This window comes from Macaca mulatta, chromosome 20 (assembly GCF_049350105.2).
Source record: "Macaca mulatta isolate MMU2019108-1 chromosome 20, T2T-MMU8v2.0, whole genome shotgun sequence".
Classification (NCBI taxonomy): Eukaryota; Metazoa; Chordata; class Mammalia; order Primates; family Cercopithecidae; genus Macaca; species Macaca mulatta.
Genome location: NC_133425.1, coordinates 75,989,009 through 76,002,645, shown reverse-complemented (window position 1 = coordinate 76,002,645; position 13,637 = coordinate 75,989,009). Strand labels below are relative to the sequence as shown.

The window sequence follows — 13,637 nt, the reverse complement described above, 5'->3', positions numbered from 1 at the left end:
AATTTTTTAAAAAGGAGCTTAATGGTTCTCCCAGCTGCAAAGTCCAGAAGTGGCAGTTCCCTTGGGGAGACAGGGCTTGGGAATTCAAGTAACAACAGGTCTCTCTCTCTTTCCCTTAATCTTTCTCTCTCTCACTCTCTTCTCCTGTTTCTCCTTTCCTTGTGGCCCCAGCTCTCCACAGGCAGGGACACAGCCATGGATGGTCCTTGGGGCTCACTGATGTTGGCCTGAAGTCAGAGAGGAAGAAAGACTCTTCCACCACACCTGCAGCTGCAAACCCTACTTGAGCTTTATTATCTAGAAGGGAGCGTCTCTTTATCCCTGGGCTGTTGTGAGCTGAGTACATTTCAGTGCCAATGACGTCATCACGGCTGGGTCATCGGCTCTGAAATGGACCCAACCCACAACCCATGCCCATGTGTGTGCCGCCAGAAATGGGGACGGGCATGGGGCATACAGAGACACAGTAAATACACAGCTCCTTTGGGGAATTTAATGAAAGCTGTGAACCTTCTGCTCGTGGACACAAACATTCCCATGCAATTCCCAAAGCTTATCTGACCCCAAAAGAAGATAAGGATCTGGAAGGTGAGATGCCTTCCAGAACTGGGATGGTTGCAGGTGGCAAGCCCTGGACCCGCTGAGGGAGATGGGTGGACCTCCAGGCCCTCAGTCTTCGCCTGCTTTTGCTTTTTCAGGCCAATGAGATGCTGTTCTGTGGGCGGAAGCTCACCGCCCAGGAGGCCTGCAGCAGGGGGCTGGTGTCGCAGGTCTTCTGGCCCACCACGTTCAGCCAGGAGGTCATGCTGCGGGTCAAGGAGATGGCATCCTGCAGTGCCGTGGTGAGTTCCTGCGTCTCCTGCGTGCTTGTCCTTATGATAGACCCATTTTACAGATGAGGACAGCAAGGCTCAGAGGGCTTCGTTGACTTGCCAGAGGTCACACAGGGAATAAGCAAAAGACCCTTTGCAACTTAACAAATGCTTCTTCTCAGTATTGACAGCTTCAATCAGAGGGAGACAGTCAGCATTATTACAAATTCTCCATCATCTCCAGGCAGAGAAACCTCACAGGAGAAATGGATACTCTAGGGTAGCGTCACTGCTTTCAAAGAAAGTCCTAAACACATGCAGAAGCACAAAACATCTATAGCTTTCAAAGAAACGAGAAGCAAAGGCAAATAAGGACAAAAAGTATTGAACCCGTCCGGAGATGACTAGAGAAAGCTGTACACACCGTGCCTCTATTTCATTTCTTTTCTCCACCGACTGCTCGGCACATTTAAATGTCACTGTTTGAAGATGCACTGAAAAATACATAAACAAATAACACCTCCGCAGAGGCAGTGGTTTTTAATTAAGTGTTGATTTTATCTGATCGCAGTCACTCAGAGCACAGCAGGGGAATATCCTGTGGGAAGGTGGAGACAAGGCCACTCCTGCAGCCCCAGGGCCGGTTCCGGAGCTGAGAGAGGCGTTTTGGGAGATTGAGGCTCTAGGACTTGCTCTGTGCTTGAGAAACGGGGAGCTGCTGGGTGCATTTTTGGGGCCAGACCCTTGCCCCTCCCTTCTTTGTCTCCCTCTGCCTGTGTTCACACCCGGCTGTCATGCTTCTCCTGCTGGGCCTCATCCCTGTCTATTGGCACCTACTGTGTTTAAGCCCTGCCCCCTGCAGGCTGAACACATAGTGCCCTCAGGGTGAGGGTGTTGGTGGGGGGTGGCAGTCTCCGCGTTGTTAGTGAACACTCACGTGGGCCACAGGCATTGCTGATCTCTTCACTCTCTTCACGTGGATTCTCTTTTAATCTTACTAATGACTAGGGTGACCAGTTTGCCCCATCTTGTCTGGGACTGTCCTGGTTTGAGGACTGAAAATCCTGCATCCCAGGAAACCCCATTGTTCTCACGCTGCTGATAAAGACATACCTGAGACTGGGTAATTTATAAAGAAAAGGAGGTTTAATAGACTCACAGTTCCACGTGGCTGAGGGAGGCCTCACAATCATGGCGAAAGCCAAAGGCACGTCTTACATGGCGGCAGACAAGACAGAAGTGACAGCCAAGCGAAAGGGGGAACCCCTTATAAAATCAGCAGCTGTCTTGAGACTTATTCACTACCAGGAGAACAGTGTGGGGGAAACCACCCCCATCATTCAATTATCTCCCACCGGGTCCCTCCTACAACATGTGGGAATTATGGGAACTACAATTCAAGATGAGATTTGGGTGGGGACACAGCCAAACCATATGCTCCTTAGTCCTGGGCAAACAGGGGTGGTTGATCACTCTGGGGTCATCTTCATGGAGAGACAGGTAGAAATTCTAAGCAGAGGAAGCGGCGAGAGTGAGGGCACTCAAAACAGGAAATCACAGGGAGTGTAGGCAGCAGCGTGCGGTCGGGTGGCAGGGGGATGCCAGGAAACGTGCGACTGAAAAGGATGGTGGGAGACTGGCCTGGAAGCTGCAGGGAGGAGTTTGACCTGTTCTGTGGCAGGGAAGAGGCCCTCAGGTGAATCCAACTGTTGAAGGACACCTGAGGGGGCAGGCTTTTAGAACAAGGAATGCTGCAAGGAGGTCTCTGCTGCCAACAGCTGTGAATTCAGGAGTGCTAGGGGTGTTTCCTGAGAAAGGAACTACTCCAGCAGAGTGAGGCCCATGGCCTCGGGAGATGGTGCTCTTCGAGGTCATTCCACGGGGAAAGAGCCAGCTGGGTCTAGCAGCTCATCCCACCATCTTCAGCCTCCAGACCAGGCAGGGGAGTGAGACTGCAGCCTCTTCCAGCCTGCTGGAGCTCGGGAGCTGCCATCTTGCTTCATGCTGTTTGAAGGCATTTCAGGAGAGGCTGGTGGAGGCCAGCAAAGTGTGCACAAAGGCCTCACTTCTGGCCGTACCTCTGCCAGAGGGCAGCAGCTGCGTGGCTGCTGGAATCAGCCAGACCTGGTTTTCCTACTCCTTCACCCCTGAGTAGTCAGCCAACCCTGGGCCACTTTACATCATGGAGTTTTGGGTTCTGCATCTGTAACATGGGGATCAAAAGACTACTTACTTGCAGGGTTATCATGAGAAGTAAATGAAAGAATTCAGGAAAAGTACTTCTCTTAGATCCTGTTTGTTAATGGTGATCATAGTGGCATTATTACAGTTATTACAAATGTTACTACAATCATTACTCATTGCAATGATTAGTATTACTATTACTGCTCTGATTTTTACTCACTACTATGATTGTTACTATTGTTACTATGATTATTGCTCATTGCTCACTATGACTGTTACTATGATTAGTACTCATTACTGATTATTACTACTGTTACTATGATTATTACTCCTTACTATGATTATTACTATTGTTACTATGATTATTGCTTTTTGCTGTGACTTATTGCTATGATTATTACTCATTACTATGATGATGGATTACTACCATCATGGTAGTAATAATCATAGTAATAACACTGTAGGAGTAATGCTATATATACAGAATATGTATATATTATATATAATATATAATACATATACATAATTATATATTATAATATACATAATATAATATGTATATATTATAGTGCATATACACATATATGTGTTTACATATATACATGTGCTTACATGTATGTATAATGTATATAATACATAATATGTGTATATATGCAATAGTTTAGTAATGAATAATCATAGATCATTTATGATCATTTATCATAGCTGTTGGCAGCAGCTACTACCTTTATAACCATAATTACCATGATTATTATTATTCCTTACTACAGTTATTACTATAGGTGTGATGATTGTTATTCATTCCTATGATTTTTACTCCTTACTATAATTATTATGAAGGTGATAGCTTTGAGTGTTATTGCTTGTTACTACCATAATTACTAACATTGTAGCCTGAACATGGAGCATTGCTCTTGGGTTGGGTTGTATGGATACTGTGACAACCATTTGTTCATGTCATCGTCTCACTCTGTGTTCTCAGTGATCCTTGAGTTACTGCCAACAGATCATGAAAATGAATCACGGTAGCAGTGTCTCCCACACTTCTTCATTACACCTATAGAAAAGGACTCTGTGTTTGTGTCACCCTTGGGTAACAGGGAAGCCTTTAGTGATCTGGGGTGACATGGGCCCCGCTGAGCCATCCCAGGGCCTCAGGGCTCCATGCCTTGACACATATGGGATCCGTTCATGACCGTGCTGGATACATGGGACTAGGAAGGCCCAGGCTGGAGGAGGCAGCCTTCTATGGCTGTGAGTATGGGAAGTTGACCAGTGCCCCATGGGCCAGGTACCTAGTTCTGGAGCAGAGTCGCCGGTGTCCAGCTAATCAGGCCTGTCTGTTTCCCTCCAGGTGTTAGAGGAGTCCAAATGCCTCGTGCGGAGCTTCCTGAAATCGGTGCTGGAAGACGTGAATGAGAAGGAATGCCTCATGCTCAAGCAGCTCTGGAGCTCCTCCAAAGGCCTGGACTCCCTCTTCAGCTACCTGCAGGACAAAATTTATGAAGTTTGAGGGGCCCCAGCTCACGGGCCCCCAACTTCTAGCTCTGCCCTGTGTTTTGGAAACCAAAGCACAGTGTCTGCCCCGGCCAAGGTGTCTCTTTATACCTAGGGTTGTGTCCATTTCCTCGTGTCCTTTGGTTGCTCCTCATTGGTTTGATTTTGTGTAATGGATGGAAAATGCAGCATACTTGGCCTCCCCCTCCTCCCTGCCCTACCTGGCCAGAGAGCTCTCCGGGGCTGTATCTTCCCAGGGCTCCGCCAAGCGCCGCTGTCCTTTCCCCACTTGCTGAAATGCACCATCACGGTCCAGGAAGGGGAAGACCACTTTCCCATTCTTCTGACTCAGGCTGTGTCTACACAGTGCCTCTGACTTGGAGACTTGGCCATCATGGCTCTCTCCAGTTGTATTTAGATCAGGTGTCAGAGGACGATCAATCTTAGGGAATTTCCAGACCAATGAGCAAAATGATTGTGCACACCTGGCTTCAGTCTCCTCTCCGATGCAAATCTGTGTGACTATTCGGGCTTGGTCTTAAAACCCAATTGAGTGATTTACACACCCAGATATTGTACATTTAGAAATGTTTTGTTAAATATATATTTTTAAAACAATGTAAGTGGAAATTCTGATAATTTATGTGTATTATATGTAAAGCTAGTTTTGCAAACACAAACTACTAGGGAAATGTTTTTTCTTTCCTTGGACTTATTTTATTTATTTATTTTTGTTTATATATTGCGATGTCTGTTGTTCACACAGATACTATTTTCATACTGCCCTGGACCAAATCCCACACAAGGTTCATGCCGTTTGGTGCATTCTAGCAATGACCTATGTAGAAGTAAAGTTTAGAGAGATCAAAACAGAAGGATTTCTTTGGACAAAAGGAATAGCGCTGCACCTCTGTGTCAAACGGTTCTCAGCTGTAATAATAGAATACTAGTTCCTTAGGTTTGTCCGTAGAAGACATCTTGGGAGAGTTTTCTCTTCCCTGTGCTGTCTTTAAGGAGATAAAGGGCCCTCTCAGCCTGAACGATCCTGAAACAGACCGAGTCCCAAATTGTGTGATGTTGGGCAGGGGTGGGGATAGGCCCTACCTGGGAATAGCATATTGTCTAGAGTAAGACTTTTTTCTCTGGGGCAAATGACTGAACTTGGATTCTGCAGTCTCTTGCTTCCATGTGATCAGTGATTTCTGGTATTGGCCTTCCAGGGGGTTGGGGAAGAGTTCCCACTCTGCTAAGCTGTCTGGAGGTCAGAATCTTTTCCCCCCCAGAAGCTGAAATGACCCATCTTTTTTCTAGTTTTTTTATGCACATAGGGAGCAATGACTAGGGATGAGATCTCCTTGCCCCAGTGCCCCCTGGGCTGCAAGGGGACTCCAACAGCTGTGTTAGACCATGAGACTCAAGTCCCTGGATTAACTACAGAGAAGGAGGCACTGGGGGTTGTGGTTTTGAGTGGTGAGGAGAAAGGTATAAACCTCAAGTTGAGAGCAGACAAATGAAAAAGGTGTGTTCTAAGGTTTAAACCATGGGTCAAGCACCCAGAGAAAGCTAGATTCTCAGATTCTCAGGATGGAGGGATTTTTTTCATTTCCATCACAGCCCCTGAGTGTTCCTGAAGGCCCTTGGCCCTCCCCTTCTTCCCCTTTCCTGTTGGGCACCAGCCTTTCTTGGCCCTTCTTTGAAGAGAGTGGAATAAGGCAGCAAGAGGTGGGCACAGCTGGTGGAGGTGAGGCAGGCTCAGAAGAGAGTCCTGGTGACAGTTCTCTAACTCTGTGTGGTCCTTTGTCTTCTCCAGGCAATCAGGTGCCCTGCGCAGGGCAGGTGGAATGTATTCGTGGCCCTGAGCTTTGAGTTTCAAAGAACAGGTTGATTGTCTAGACCAGATCTAGAGACATGGTCCTTTAAGCAGTGACCCTCAAGTTTTATCTGGACTACTGGTCCTTCTGATGACCTTGGTTCCCTCCCTGGAAAGCCTGTCTTCTTTAAGAGTTCATGAGGGTCAGGAAGGAGGGGAAACCTCTCCTTCAGCCAGAGGAGGATGGAATTGAAGTCCTGTACACCCTCCCCTTTGTCCATGTAGGATCCTGTAAGGACAGTAGACCTGTCCTACAGGGAGTTACCGTAGGGAGACACCTACTTTTGTCCAAATGCCTGTCGTCACAACTCTACCTGGATCTTATCGCCTCCTTTGAGAAAGCAAATGTGAACTTTCCAAAACCCTTAAATGACCCTGGTTCTTATATATTGTGGCAGACAGTGTCTTCACTACTGCTAAATTCTCATTAGAAAGAGCCCCTTCTTTTCTGTTGAGCTTCTGATTGGGCACGGTTATATTTAGCATCTGTCGAAGTGGGGTCAGGATTCTCCTTGGACAAGAAAGGAGATGTTTAGAAATTCTTTTAGATCGGAGTCCACCTTCGTTCCCTGCTTGAAAGAAGTAGAAATGCTTCAGCTTTGGATGTACTATCAAATCCAAACTTCTAAACATTTCAAGGATCTCTGATGATTAAGGTAGGAATGTGAAACCATTTCTAAGGTGGAATTCTTGCTGTTAATTCACAGGTCCTGGGTGTAACGGGAGTGGTGAAAGTCTGTATTTTGGTTGTTTGCATGCAGTCAGTTCCACCAGTTGGGTGAAAGCAGGTGAAATCTGTTTGCTGCAGGGTGGACTGAATTTTTCACTTTCTGGGTAGTTGTTTTGATAATGTGTGGGTGAATTCCAGGTAACTTAGAGCAAATCGATCTGAGATGGAAAATACGAGACCTCTGGTTGTGTCAGGGTTTATCATAATAGCTTTCCGGAGATAGGGCTCAGACTTTCATTTTTGATCTTCCACCCCAGGGCCACCTCTCTATGTGTGGGATCCTTTCTCCTCTCTCTCTACCATTTTCCCCTACCTTCCCCCATAAGTCAATCCCAAGAGCCTGGGCAGGTCTTTGAGGAATTGTGGCTCGTTTTGGCAGCCCTGTCCTGCAGTTACCTTTGGGTTTGGAAGAATAGCTGTGGGTGGGCAATTGAGGGCACCTCTTTAGTCAGGGAACTTTCTGGCAATCCACTCCCTCCCATCCTGTTAGCCATACAGTGGAACTCTCCTTCCCTCTCTGCCCTAACCCCGATGATGGCTCACTCTCAGCATCTTATGGGACCATCTGAGTTCACAACCCTATTCCGAGAGGACTTTGTGCAGAATTTTTGTTAAGGTGGTCAGACCTCCTCACCATTTGGAAGACACAGCCTAATGCTGATGTACTTACGTGCCCCTTCCAGCATAGAAATAATGTCTGTGGGTAACAGCCTTCAAAATCACTAAGAATGACATGGGGATAGCTATGAGAAAGTAGTAGAGAATTGATTTAAACTATCATTCTTGTTTGGTATAGATTAAACTAGGAAATGTTCTCTCTGAAGCATGAAAATGTTTTTCCCATGTGAAGTTTAGTATAAGGATGGAAAAATAATAATCACAATAGACTTTGAACAATGCAACTGTATCTCTGAATATCCACATTTAAAAATAGCCTTCACTGAATGCTGAATTGCATTTCCCATTAAATGTTGGTTTTAAAAATTTTGTAAACTTTTTTTTTTTAATTTGGAATTTAGTCACATCCATGAAATTTTCCAATCTAGTTTCTGTGGAAATTTTTTAACCGAGAGAAACAAATATAAACATCTTCAAATCTTCCTAAGTGAATATTTAAAATGCACAATTGCTTATCTTCTGTTTTTCTGTATTCAGATACTTAGATCTGTTGTATATATTAGTCTAGACACTCTCACTAATATCCACAGTATTTAAGACTCTAAATGAGATTTCTTAAGTATTTTATTTTATTCTCTGTAAATGGTTTTGTATAATCTTTAAAAATCTACACTTTGCCTTTGTAGATATTTAAGGGAAACCATTTGGGGTTGTCTTGCATGTATATTTTTGTTGTAGATAAGTGTTGCTTAGTTATTTCTGCAAATTTTGGTTGAAATGCTTACAGACTTTAATACAGTATATATTTTCAAAATATAAACTTTTATATTTCTGTGATAAGTTAGGATATGCGTTTTAGGCAATATTTTTCATTAATATCACTTGTTCTTTTGAAAAATAGCATACTGGTTTGGTGCCAATTTTTTTCATTAGAATATAATGCTCTTATATTATTGGAGAGCAGGTTAATCTTTTTTCAAAGTAATTGCGTTTGAAGTATAATTTCAAAATGTATTGAATTTGTGAATAAGCCTTACCATTAGGATCAGTAAATTTTTCAACTTTGCAACTACATAAGTAGTTTAAGATCTCCCCATAAATTCTCACTGTGTGGCAGTTGATGGAGTTTGTGAACAGAGCCTTAAGCTTGTTGCAAAAAAATTTAAAAAGGGTAATACGGGTTGTTTCCTCCATGCAATGTAAGCCGTGCTGATGGACTGAATACAGTCTGTTCATTCATGGCTAATCTGAAGAGTTTGATTGAGTTGATGGCGGCAGGGACCAGATAGACACGTTGGTGATTGTCTTTGGCCATAAGAATGGACCAAGGACAGGTTTTCCAGAGTCACCTTCATACTGTAAACATGGTTTAGACACAGTCATAGGGAAGGCTGCTGGTCCATCATTTGTTCTGAACAAATGGCATTTCCTGCTCCTGACCCTGGCAGTTGACCCCAGATTTCCTTGTAGATAACTTGGAAACGTCCATTCTGGGTAAGCTCAGCACTGCTTGAGAGATGTTTGTTTACCTATGAGTCTTACTGTGTAGACAATCTGAAGTCAATTTTAGTTACACAATCAGCATTCCCATGTGTCCTCAGTGTCTTATCAATGAACTATATGTATCAAGCCATACTAAACTGGAGTTTAGCAGGACAAAGGCAAACTAGATGTAGAACATAACGTATCAGCTGAATATGTCTATCCAGGACTGTTTTCCTAGAGCATAAATCATGGAACTCCTTGGCAGTGTATCCACGATGTTTGGGGTTTAATAAAACCAACTAGAATTTGGACTTAGAAAGAAATTATTATTCCTTTTGGTTGTCCGCACTAAGGTAATCCAGGGCTATCATATGGCTAAAATCAAGTTATTTGGTTCATCTCTGGTACATATTTATAAAGTCAACTTATCGGCCATTAAGATGGAGATTTGCTTTAAATTTTTGCAGTGTGTGGGGCAGTCAGAAAAACCCATATCTAGTTTTCAACTTCAACTCTGGCATTTTTATGGCTTAACCTTATCTCATTGATCCAACATCTAGCCTGATCTGGATCTCTTATATCTAGCCTGATGCTGGAGCTCTTGAAGCTGACTCTTAGAAGTTTGGAATGTGTAGAGTTTCCCGTCTAGTATTTAATTTGTCCCTGTGCGCTTAGTCCCAGCTTGAAGTCATTTGCCAATGTCGATGTTAACAGGATTGTGACAATATTGCCTTTCATAAAACCGAGGACCAAAGAATTCCATTATTCTAACAAAGCCTGAGTTTCATAGATTGTGGGCACATCTAGAAAGATATGTGCATGCTTGATGGTGCAGAGAAACTGCTCACTTCCACCAACCTCATGCTCCCCCTGGCTGGCCATACAGAGGGATTCGTTGTCATATTGAAAAGGCTCTGAAAGATGAGTTTCTAACTGAAGCTCACTATCTCAGGTTGGTGTTTCTGCTGTGTAGTCCCAAGCCTGTATCCATAGCATAAAAGTGGAGGCCTGGTATTCCTCCAGGTTATCTGGCCAGTGTAGACTCCTCCATCTGAATATGAACCTCCAGGGTAAGAATTTTTCAGACATGTCTATACTGAACAGTAGGATCCTGCACTTGCCAAATGTCTGCCTCCTTTTGTTCTTCATTGACCCATTCTAATTCCTGTTAGGTGTGAGAAGAATTGTCTTCAGTTCTCTCTCCATTCTCATTCGTGATGAAATCATTGATCCATTGACCAGTTGAGAAATGATTGATGCTGAAGAAGTGGTATTCTATTGGTAAGGCTTATTACCAAACTTCTGATAATGAAGCAGGCTACCAAAAACTTATCCAGCCCACCCTAGGAGTGTTTGGATTTGATCATGGATGTAGCATACACCAAAATCCACCGAGACCTTTGCAAAATTAGGCTACTTGTTTTATTTTGCCAGATTATCATGGGAGAGTCTTTAACTAGTTCTGAATATTTGTAAGTCTGAGTACTTCATAGAATTATAAAGCAGGTACAGCTGACCCCTTCTCACCATGTTGTAAATATTTACTGAGACTGGGTGCAGTAGTGAGGGATAATAATCTTCTGATTTATCAAATGCTGACTGTCTAGAGCAAATTGTACACTCTCTTTGTGAATGGTCCTGTAACGTGTATGAACACATTTCTGGGTGCCTTAGAAGTTGTATTTTTCATGTGTGCTAATATGCAGTATTTATACATTGTGAGAAGCTGCTTTGAATAAAAAGTTTGAAACTTTGTCTGCATTTGCTTGTGTTCCCCCTTTTGCAGGCTGCACATAAATTTCGTGAGTAGATTCTGTGGTTTCTGACAGAGAAGTTTTGGGGGCCTTCTAGGGGCACCTGAATTTGGTGCCTCTGCTCCCTAGAAACTACCCAAATTTGGCCAGGAGGCCTCAATTATTCAGGAAGGCAGTAACTAGGTGGGAGCAACAACTTGATGCCAGAGGACCCCAAAACTGGGGGGCACAGGAGTGATTTTTCAGGGGGTTAATATCAGCATTTACCCCTTCCCTGATATTTCCAGAATGTTTCCTTGTACCAGGGACTGCCTCCTCAACTAGAGATAAACCTCTCTGTAGCTCGAGCTTGGACAAGCCCAGCTGCCATGCATGACTAACAATGATATTTGTCACTATGGACTTAGACAAAGTTCTTTCGCATACATACTGTCATTGCTTTGATCATCACAATATGGCTCTTAGGAGTGGCACCCTGGTGAGGACCCCTGGTTTCTAGGGCCTGGCCTCAGAAACATTGTGAGTGTTGCCGAAAAGACTGTTAGGAAGTCTTTCAGGGATTTGTGGTGATAGGGGATTCTTGGAAAAGGATTTACACAAGGTCATCTATCCTTCCCTCCATCCATTCTATCAGTCTGTCAGTCTAGCATCCAACCATTCATTCATCCATCCGTCTGCTCATCCATTAATCCATCTATCCTGTTTGTCCATCATCCAACCATCCATGCATCTGCCGTTCTTCCATCCATCCATCCTATCCATCTACCTGTCCATCATCCATCCGTCTATCACCCTTCTGTTCATCTCACCTGCCTGTCCATCCAACCATCTGTCCATCTGCCGTACTTCCATCCACCCATCCTATCCATGTCTATCATCCAACCATCCATCCGTCATTCTTCTGTTCGTTCGTTTGTCCATCCATCCATCCATCCATCCATCCATCCATCCATCCATCCATCCTATCTATTCATCTGGCTGTCCATTATCCAACCCTCCTATCTGTTCATCTATCATCCAGCCATCTGTCTGCCATCCTTTTATTCATTTTACGACCCATATCCATCCGTCCGTCTACCCATCCATCTGTCCACCCATCCATTCATCCATCTATCCTGTCCATTTGTCCATTATCCAACCATTCATGCGTCTGCCATTCTTCCATCTATCCATCCATCCATTTCTAGGCATCCATCTATCCGTTATTCATCCATCATCCTTTTGTTCCTCCATCTGTCCACCCATTCTTCCATCCATCATGTCCATTCACCTGTCTATCATCCAACCATCTGTCCATCTACCATCCTTCCATCCATCCATCCTATCCATCCATCTGTCCATCATTCAACCATCCATTCACCTGTGATTCTTCTATTCATCTATTTGTCACCCATTTATCTGTCCTATCTGTTCATCTGATAGTCCATAGTCCAACTATCCACCTATCTGTCATTCTTCCATCCATCATATCTATTTGCCCATCTGCCCATTGTCCATTCATCTGTCATCCTTTTACTCATCCGTCCATCCATCTATCATCCTTCCATTCATCCATCCATTATCCTTCCATCCATCATCCATCCATCTGTTTGTTCATCCATTCTTCCATTCAATAATGGCTAATGGGCCTCCTGCTGTGTCTCAGGAGCTGCACAGGTGCTGGAGAATCATGAGATTACTCAGCCCCATTCATAGAGGATCTTGGAGTCTAGTAATGTGAGAAAGGTGGGTAATCTGCCATGATTCTTGACATGTCTACAGTACAGTGCTGGAGAGAACATCTTACACAATCATGAACACTTAGAGTCTAGAAGATGGTGCCACATTAATTGTTCATATTCCCCACACTTTTCGGTCTGTGGGGAAGCCAGAATTGGATGGAGCTCAGGATTTTCCCTCTGCTGGCCTCCCTTTCCTTTTTGCTTTCTGTTCTTGGTGTTATTGTTTTGTGTGACTGTTTTCCCCTTCTCTAAAGTCCTGACTCCATCCTAAGTAGTGAAGGTCAAAGCTGAGGAGTCCTTTGCTCCTAGCTTCTTATGGCCCTTCCAGTAGATTGGATGAGGTCTTTTTGATGTTTCGAAGTATAACATCTATAAGACAAACCATCCTTATTTCAGTTATCTCTCATTTGCTAGCTTTGATGTGACATGCTGAAAGAACCCCTCCCACAATAGGGGAGATGAAAGTTAAGAACAAAGAGAGTGAAGTGGGCTGAGACCCCACATCCATCAGATATATCAGCAATTAAATGATCAAGCAGTATACTGAATAAGAAGTAATGGAGTACAATCAAAAAAGCAACTTGATTTGCCTCTCACTGTCCCTTTAAGTCTGTTTAATGGGTGTAGTCCTTCCCTAACCCTTAATGAAATCTTGATGGGTTGCAGGACCTTTCTCTCATTCATAGGTAAGAGTTCCTAGTCACAAACACAGTCTCAATTCAGTAATCAAAAATGACCATTTTCCACATAAGAATCATTGCTCCCAACTTCATTCAAAATGAAGACTTCATTCATGATCTGTGATCCTTGCTGCCTTTTCTGCATTGGGAAAAGCAGGAAAGATCTTCTGTGACTGGTGCTGTTGACTGGTGGGGCTTTTCATTCTCTGGACCTCATAGGTGTTTATACCTGACTCTCTGACAAAAGGAACTTGCATGAGGTTTTAGTGACCTTCCTCAGTTGATG

At 43.9% G+C, this 13,637-nt stretch overlaps 1 protein-coding gene across 1 annotated transcript in view; it reads left to right on the top strand.

Annotated features, from left to right (window-relative positions):
- CDYL2 (chromodomain Y like 2) overlaps positions 1-10,957 on the top strand; it is a 204,710-nt gene extending 193,753 nt beyond the window's left edge. The window contains exons 6-7 of the mRNA XM_028841318.2: positions 699-842; positions 4,351-10,957. Of these exons, the coding sequence (XP_028697151.1) occupies positions 699-842; positions 4,351-4,509 (303 nt within the window). The 3' untranslated portion in view covers positions 4,510-10,957. The remainder of the gene's footprint in view (positions 1-698; positions 843-4,350) is intronic.
- Positions 10,958-13,637: the final 2,680 nt, after the last annotated feature.